General features: G+C 50.8%; 4 protein-coding genes across 4 annotated transcripts; 2 read left to right on the plus strand and 2 right to left on the minus strand.

Annotated features, from left to right (window-relative positions):
• Positions 1-956: 956 nt before the first annotated feature.
• Positions 957-1977, plus strand: sdh2 (succinate dehydrogenase iron-sulfur protein subunit SDH2; the record flags this gene model as incomplete). Its single annotated transcript, XM_053098413.1, has 3 exons — positions 957-1371; positions 1435-1586; positions 1654-1977. 3 exons carry the CDS (start codon positions 957-959, stop codon positions 1975-1977), a joined length of 891 nt encoding a protein of 296 aa, XP_052957773.1.
• Positions 1978-2988: 1011 nt separating this feature from the next.
• KD926_005123 (class II fructose-bisphosphate aldolase) lies at positions 2989-3846 on the minus strand (the record flags this gene model as incomplete). The annotated part of the gene is made up of 1 exon (XM_053098414.1): positions 2989-3846. One exon carries the CDS (start codon positions 3844-3846, stop codon positions 2989-2991), a length of 858 nt encoding a protein of 285 aa, XP_052957774.1.
• Positions 3847-5383: 1537 nt separating this feature from the next.
• KD926_005124 (terpene synthase family protein) lies at positions 5384-6641 on the plus strand (the record flags this gene model as incomplete). Its single annotated transcript, XM_053098415.1, has 3 exons — positions 5384-5485; positions 5562-5910; positions 6121-6641. The coding sequence occupies 3 exons, from the start codon at positions 5384-5386 to the stop codon at positions 6639-6641; spliced, it is 972 nt and encodes a 323-aa protein (XP_052957775.1).
• Positions 6642-7275: 634 nt separating this feature from the next.
• Positions 7276-8733, minus strand: KD926_005125 (putative dehydrogenase; the record flags this gene model as incomplete). Its single annotated transcript, XM_053098416.1, has 3 exons — positions 7276-7845; positions 7932-8425; positions 8478-8733. 3 exons carry the CDS (start codon positions 8731-8733, stop codon positions 7276-7278), a joined length of 1320 nt encoding a protein of 439 aa, XP_052957776.1.

Raw genomic sequence — 8733 nt, forward strand, 5'->3', positions numbered from 1 at the left:
TGCTTGGATTTAGGCCCCTGCGTCTCGGGTTTGTTTCAATGGGGGTTGTATGAGAACTCATGGGGTAGTAGAGATCATTATTCGGCAGTAGATTAGAGCGAGGGTGTAAAACAAGAAACGAAAAGAAATGAAATGTGTGTCCAGTTGGGAAATAATTATCGGACAGTGTGAGTACTTCATGAGATCAAATTTCTCATTTCTAAATTATTGTAAACCAACAAATTGAATGGTTGTCCTGGTGTTTGTTATAAACTATGTAAGTATGATGGTTATGGTTGTTGTCCTCAGGCCGAGACCAAGATCCGGACGGAAGCGGACTAGCGGCAGTGGAAATGCCTTTATGCCTCAGGCGGGAGGCTTCACATGACGGCAACTTGTCGGCAAGTCGGTTCCGTTGCCCCTTTGGGACGGTGCACTTGACGTAAGTACCTCGTCGGATGATGTAATTCTCTGCGAGCAGTAAGGATGAAGACATCTGCATGCACTGAAAGGAGTAGTTAATTAGAAAAACTATAAAAAAATATAGAAGGGTGGAATGCCAATGCCAATGCTAGTTAAAGGGAAGACTGGCAAAATGTTTAAGCAATTAAAGCGTCGCCGTGTATCCCCGACGCTTGCAATTAGCCCGTCCGTGATTGGCCGAGGGTGGCTGAGTCAGCCCCGTGACCGGCAGACCCGAGGTAACCCTCAGGCAAAAAGACTCGCAGCTCCTAAAGGCGACAAAACACCTCTTCCTTGCCTCATCTCCTTCTGCTTTGCCTTCAATTGCCGCTGGCTGGCTGCTCTGCTCCCTCTCCATCTCGGCTTCTTCTCTTCTCCCCTCCTCTCACTCCACTCTCCCCTCCTGCTTGCACTCTTTCCTGCGGCTCTTACCCACCTGACGATCTAACTCTCCCTTTTCCGGCTTAATTTTCCACAAAACCCTTGATTCCTGCGCGATCCACAAAAAAGCCACCATGGCCGCTCTTCGCTCGACCTCGCGCCTTGTCGCATCCTCGCGGCCTCTGTTCCGCCCCTCCGTCTTCGCTCGCTCCTATGCGACCGTCGACCCCGTCGCTCAAGCCGGCTATGCCAGCAGCAAGACCATCCCCGAGACCAAGACCTCGACCGACCAGGACCCCAACATGTCCGAGAACCCTCGCGTCAAGAAGTTCCACGTCTACCGCTGGAACCCCGACCAGCCCACCGAGAAGCCCTCCATGCAGACCTACCAGCTGGATCTGAACAAGACCGGGCCCATGATGCTCGACGCGCTCATCCGGATAAAGAACGAGATGGACCCCACCCTGACTTTCCGGAGAAGTTGCAGAGAGGGTATCTGCGGTAGCTGTGCGATGAACATTGACGGTGTCAACACCCTGGCTTGCTTGTGTATGTCTTCCTGTTTTCATATGAGAGGGTAATGAAGGATGTGGCGCTAACAGGGACGAATAGGCCGTATCCCGACCGACACGGGGAAGGAGTCTCGCATCTACCCGTTGCCTCACACCTACGTTGTCAAGGATCTGGTTCCCGACTTGACGCATTTCTACAAGCAGTACAAGTCCATCAAGCCTTACCTGCAGCGTGAGACCAAGACCGAGGATGTAAGTCGACACCCGAGCCTGCCGAGCCCCTTGTGGCGAATCGATGCTAACGATATCTCTCTTACAGGGTCTGGAGTTCCGCCAAAGCCCCGAGGAGCGTAAGAAGCTGGACGGTCTCTACGAGTGTATCCTCTGCGCTTGCTGCTCGACCTCTTGCCCCTCGTACTGGTGGAACGCCGAGGAGTACCTCGGTCCCGCCATCCTCATGCAGTCCTACCGCTGGATGGCCGATTCGCGTGACGAGAAGACCGCCGAGCGCAAGGCCGCGCTGGACAACAGCATGAGCGTCTACCGATGCCACACCATTCTTAACTGCTCGCGAACCTGCCCCAAGGGTCTGAACCCTGCCCGGGCGATCGCCGAGATCAAGAAGCTGATGGCCGCTCACTAAGGTGGATGATCGAAAAGGGAGAAAAAAAAGAGACTTGTGTTTATATTCCGTGATATTCTTTCTGCATCCTTTTTTTTATTACCTTATTTTTACATTTCCTTTTGATGTCTCATTTGTCGCTAACTAGCTTTTTCATTTTCAATTTTTTTTGTTTTTATTCCCTCGGACTTGTGAGATATTTTCATGTCGGATGTTTCATTAGGTGTAAATTGTGAATATTCAATATCAGACTAAACTTTCTTCACTTGGGTTTTTCAATGGTAGGATAAATCTGGCACAGGTGTATCTCAACGCCAAGGAGGATGGAGTGCGGTTGATAGCATAACCGCTCCAAGCGAATGAAAACAGCCCAATTAATACGCTGACGCGAGAGTCGGCAACCTGATCGGCATTCACTTCGGAGGACATTTTGATTGTAATATCATACCAAAGGTGAAACCTCATGATATCTCGATTGGGCTTTTAGCACAGTTGGTAGTGCGCCCGCTTTGCATGCGGGAGGTCAGGGGTTCGATTCCCTTAGAGTCCAGCCCATTCTTTTTTATACTTTTTGCTTTATACTTTTTGCCTCCATCTAGATCTTTGCTGGACTGTTCATTCCCGTACTACATTGTCTTGCTTTTTTTAATTTTATTTTTTACATTTAACTGTTATTAATGTAGAAGTAGTTCTTCTGTCTATTTTGACTTAGTTGTTATTCGATTAACCATCTCACGGTCGAGTTCTCTATCGACGATGCCTATGCCCCATGTCCAGTGGCCGGGTAGAAATATATAGGGGAATAGAGGAGTAAATTCTCAACCTTCAACGCGTTCTCACGATAACAGCTAAATGAGCAAACATGTCGATCCGGCCATTCTTCAAAAGGCAGCATTGGATCTGGGAATCCTTTCTCATGATCGTCCTATATACATAATTTCCTTCAGACCATCCAGCGGTAGTGTGATCCCAACATCTCAACTTGGTATCTCGCAACCACAGCACCGAAGACAAATAGCACGAGAGAAGAAATTAAGGATACCTCCCCGACGACTTCAACATATCCATACACATCTCCACAGCCTTCTGCATCTCATCCGTCGCCTCCTCTAGCAGCGTCGTCAACGGCACCCGTCCCGCCTTCTCCCTCTGCACCCTCACATACTCATTATTCAACACCTTGTTGATATTCACCTTCGACACGCCACACGCGATGCACTTCGCAAAGATCTCCTCCGTGAAAGGATCCGCCCCATGCAGCACCAACCTGACCTTCTCCCCGACCGCACTCCTTATCCCCTCCAACCGCTCATACTCCAACTGAATCCCCCGAGGCCCATACTCCCCATGCACATTCCCAAACGCCGGCGCCAACCAATCAATCCCCGTATCCACAAACTCCTGACTCTCCTCCGGCGTCGTCAACAACCCTTCCAGATCAACCGTATCCGCCACCCCGTCCTCCCCGCCCTCGATGCGCCCGGGCTCCGCCTCCGTCGCGATCCCCCGCTCATTGCAATAGCGCACCAGTTCCCTCGTCAGGGCCAGATTCTCCGCCTTCTCGTAATGCGACATGTCCACCATGATACTGTCGAAACCGCCTAGGTCCGCCGCCCGACGGATCATCTCGGGCGTCTGCGCGTGGTCCATGTGCACGGTTATCGGCACGGACGCGGCCCGCGCGGCTTCGGCTGCGGCGTGTACGAGGAGCCCCGAGGCGTAGTTTACCGCCCACGGGAACAAGAGGATCATGGCGGGCGAGCGCTTTGCTTCGGCGGCGCGCACGGTCGCGAGGATTCCTTCGAGGTTGTAGCAGCACATGGCTGGCACGCCGTAATGGTTGGAGGCGGCGTGGTCGAGGAGGGTGGTTGCGCGGTTGGTGAGGGGCATTTTGGATGGATGGATGTAGGTGGATTGGTTTGGTTGGGAAGGGAGAAGAGGAAAGGATGTAGTATAGAGAGAGTGAGGAGAGGAAGCTAGTCGAGAAGAGAAAGTGGTTATAGATATATTAATTACTTCTCCCCCGCACTCTCTTCACCTTCGTCTTGATAGATGGGTTTATTATGTGCCTGAGATCGGATATTGGTCCGAGTGCCGGAGTTGGTCCGATTGACGTCAGTCTATTTCTATAGTTACCGGAGAATGGATCTGCGATTTGGCGGGGTTGCCGAGAGAAGGGTATATATTCATTACTCAGTAGACTTAGACTTTTAGTGATTGACAGGACAGGGTTCTTTGATCTCGTGTTGTCGCTCGTGGTTGGGCATTGTTAGCCCATGGTACTGTACCATGTTAAAAGTTAAAACTAGGTATGGAATTCGGGACAGTCTGATGCAGTCACTACATATCTATGAACTTGGAGGAAATTTTCTTTCTCTCTCTCTTTTTTTTTTTTTTGGGAGAGGAGAACGGGAAGGCCGGAAGTTTGAATTATTTGGTTCAACTAGCTAGTGTTTATTGTAAAGCTCAAAAACTTCTAAAACATCCCTTATTCAAGCACACCCTATAGAGATACCTCCCCTAACAAGCCGGAGACATTCAATATTCCCGCGACCCCTTTCACGATGGTGAATCTGATGTACGGATTGCATTTACGAGTGGCCTAGATTGAAGGAGTTCATGGGGAAGGGTAAGGGGTCTTGAAGTCGAGTAATTGATGCATTTGGTGTGTCTTTTGCCAAGAGCCCTTGTGTGAGTTTGGCGATGAGGTGATCGAGTCGGCCATTGTTAAATATACAATAATGTAAGTGGGTATCTCATCTCTCATTTAAGCTCACTCGGTAGGTCCGAAAAGGGCACCATGGAATTTAAAATTCATTCAAAATTAAAGTACTGCCTATTTCGGTAATTTCTGCATCGAAAAGTCAAAATATCCCTTTATAGTGTCGGACTGCCCCCCGCAGGATATGGAATGCACTGTTATCATGGTGCATTTTCTGTCCATTCCAGCCGTTGTAAGCTCCTGCATGGAAAGACTCCTACCGGATATGACAATAAAGACATCGACCGAGAGGACATTCTCATGTGAATGAAGACCCTCCATCAGGTTGCACCCTCGCTACCCTTCTAAGAGTCCAGCAGAATGAAATATCCAGATTACGCCGTCATTCACCTATCCCCTCGGTCTAGACAATGATAACACCATGGGATATTGTAGATAGAACCTCATAAGGTTGCGGTATGATGTAAATGAGTCAATAAAGCGTACGGATATTTAAACAGAAGGTTTCGAAAGTCAATTGGAACGATGTATAAACTCAGATCCATACTCCTCATTATAATTGAGAACATCTAGAACACGAAGCTGAATCGGTCCTATATAGGCGTCATCACCGTCCGTTCGATACTCTTCATTATAGCTAAGGACACTTAGATTAAGAAGCAGAGTCGGTCCCGTATAGACCTCATCACCATCTATCCAGCCACAATGCCACAATCCGGAACCCTACGCCAATACATCCGCCATTTAACCGACCCCAAGGTCAACAATCACTTGATTAAACTAAAGGACTACAATGTTTGTCTGCAGGTTCGTCAACCCTACGCTCTTCCTTATCAAAACCCCCACCCAAGCCCAAGAAGCAATAATAGCTAACACCCAGCAGCTCAAAATCCCCGACTACCAAGTCCAATCAGATACTGTCGAACTCAACGTAGAGAAACGCAAGAGTCAAGAAACAAAGCATCTCTTCAAAGCCCTGCGCGCGCATTTGGACTTTCATGTCGCGATTTTCCCAAAAGGAGATAAACATGATGGCGCCTCGCTAAAGCGAAGCCTCGCGAGCGTCAACACCATCAGTCTTTTCTTTCCGGACATTCGTCACGAGGGTATCAAAGTCTGTATGGCGGTGTGGTTGGAGACGTTGTGTACGGTTGACGATCAGATCGAAAACATGAGTTTAGAAGACGCAGGGGAGGCCATTGAGGAGGCGATTGCGGTCTTGAAAGACGAACGTGGGTTAACCATACGATCAAAAAATGATTTAAAAAAAAACACCGCAAAAAAAGGCAATATTAACAAGCCTCTCAACGAACCAGAATTCCACACGCCCAAACATCCCCAGTTCATGGAAATCATCACTAAATTCAAAGACCACTGCATGACGCACCACCACCCTTCTCTCCTATCTGGATTCTTCTCGGAAATATGCACCGTTTTTACAGGCCTCTTGCAAGAAATCCATCTCAAGAACGGAACACTCTCCCAAACACTGGACGCCTACCTCGCTATCCGCCGCAAGACAATCGGCCTCAAGCCGGCCTTCGCGTTAATCCGAAGCGCCTATAACCAGCCCTACCCGCCCAGCAAAGAAACCACGCAATTACAAAATGACGTCGCTATAGTCGCAGGCCTACAGAACGACTTGATCGGGTTGGAAAAGGATATCCGCACCGGGGAGGTTGTGAATGCGGTGGTGTTTCTACTGGGCGGGATGGAGATGAAGAGGAGTGGGAAATGGACGGTAGGGAGCGGGGATCTGAGAGCTACGACGGGGGAGGCTTGTCGTTTGCATGATTTGTATCTGGAGAGGGTCTTGAAGAGAGTGGAGAGGTTGGGGGCGAGGGCAAGGGGGGTGCCAGGGATGGAGGTGGAGGCCGCGTTGGCGAGCGTTGAGGCGTCGTTGATGCAGACGCATTTTGAGTGGTGTACGAGTGCAAAGAGGTATCAGAGTAAGACGGCCTAGGATGGAGATTGAGAGGTATGGAGGATGGGATTGGAGGGTGGAATTTGGGGTTTGGTGTGGAAGAGGAGATGTGGTTTGATTCTCTTCGTCTGTTTCTGCCTCCATACCGACTGAAAGGGGAAAAATTGTACGAACTAGAATTAGGAATGAGCGAGTAATCACGTCACATATTTTGTGGATAGATCTGTATGATCCCGATTCTAGTCGCCCTTTTCTGAAGAAACATGCAAGGATGTCGGCCAGACTTGTCTCCGCGCATGCAGCACATCACCCTATCAGCAGAGCCAGGAACAATGGATCTTAGTGCCTGGGAAACCAAATCTCTGAGAAAGAAAATATTGCTAACGAATAGAGCAGCTGCAGATGGAAGTGTCACGCAAGGGAATATGTGCTTTATTTCCCGATTCTAACACCTGCAGGACCTAGCTAGACCCACTTGTATTCAGTTCTCCGATTTATGCATTTGATTATTCATGATGGAACAGAAGATGGAGACTCTATCGAGAGGAGGCTACATGAGTCCTGAGGGTTGGAAGAATACATTCAGCCATCAGGATCTTGTTCGGATCGTATACTAGAGGCTGTCATAACAAATAAAACGCACAGAAAAGACGGCAGAAACGAAGCAAGACGCTCAATACTCATACCCATAAGCTTTAATCACACTCGTACTGGCCTCCGCCCCCAACCCAGCCCTCTTAGCAACCAGCAACATATTCAACGCCGTATTGGCCAAATGCAACGGCACGTACAGATCCCGCGCCTTCTGCACCACATTCTCCAATCTCTTAATTGCTTCGTCCACCGTCTGCGAGCTCCCGGGTGCTTGGGCCCCGATCTTCCCCTCAATCATCTCCAATCCACGCGTGACAAACACTTTGCTGGAACCAGCAGCGTCGCTGACCAATTGGTAGAACTGCCCCATGTCCGCTTTCAGGTATCGGGCTAGGGAGACGGCCTCCGCGGCAGCGACAAGGTTGATGCCTAACATGAGGTCGAGAACGAGCTGGAGCGATTCTTGCGTTTGCTCTGTGGTGGGTGCGCTCTGCACGTCGGCGATGGGCGAGGAATAGTATTGGCGCACCATGGCGGAGTCGTCTTTGGGGCCGTAGCCGTGTAACATGGCCGCGAGGTATGTTTGCTCGGCCGTGGAGCAGAGGGGCGTCGGGAACTTGTGTTGGCGGGCTTGCGAGGTGATGATGCCCTACGGGAGGTGATTAATTGGTCAGTCAAGAGCACAAGGTGTTATCGTCATTGCAAACGAGAAGGCCAAAGCAAGGGAGCACATACGACATCCTTTAGGATAATGGTCAGTGCACTCGCGCCCGGGTTCCAATCTTCGTCGACCATCCGGGGAAACCGATTCTCATGCATCCATGTCCAAGCATCGGACGCGATGATCTTACTGGCCGTGTCTCGGGCCTCCAGACCGAGATGGGCCGCGAGCCCTTGGGCCTCGCTGGCTCCGAGGATGTGAATGGCTGCCAGAACCTGGTGCACCATTTTCATGTTGCTGCCGGCTCCCACACCCCCGGGAACCAGATACAGTTTGCTCTCCGCGGAGAGAGTCTGAAGGAGGTCTCGACCACTCTGGAGCGCCTCTTCCGATCCCCCGGCCATGATGGAGAGTGTTCCGTCGGCGGCGCGTTTGGCGCCACCCGAGACAGGACAGTCAATGAAGTGGATATCCGAGCGGCCGCGAGCCTGCAGTTCCGCGGCGACAGATTGGGCGTAGGATGCTGGGACCGTGGAACAGAGGAGAAGGGTGGCGTTCTCGGGGAGGTCTGGTATCGTCAGTGAGTCGGTCCGAAAGGAGCCTGATTGGGGAGGTCTTACGCTGCACAATTCCATCATCGGCAAACAGGACGGACTGCACTTGCGGTGCGGAGGCAACCATACAGACGTAGAATGATTTCCCCTCTGCGGAATCCTGCAGCGACGACGCGGCGATGCCTCCAGCCGCTTGGAAGCGTTGCACGGAGGCCGGGAAGACGTCGAATCCGTGGACGGCGTGGCCTTGCGAGACGAGGTGGGTGGCCATACCGAAGCCCATGGCTCCCAGGCCGACGAATCCAATGGCGGGCTTGGACAT

The sequence above is a fragment of the Aspergillus affinis genome (assembly GCF_023601865.1).
Source record: "Aspergillus affinis strain CMG 70 chromosome Unknown NODE_24_length_322487_cov_87_188170, whole genome shotgun sequence".
Taxonomy (NCBI): domain Eukaryota; kingdom Fungi; phylum Ascomycota; class Eurotiomycetes; order Eurotiales; family Aspergillaceae; genus Aspergillus; species Aspergillus affinis.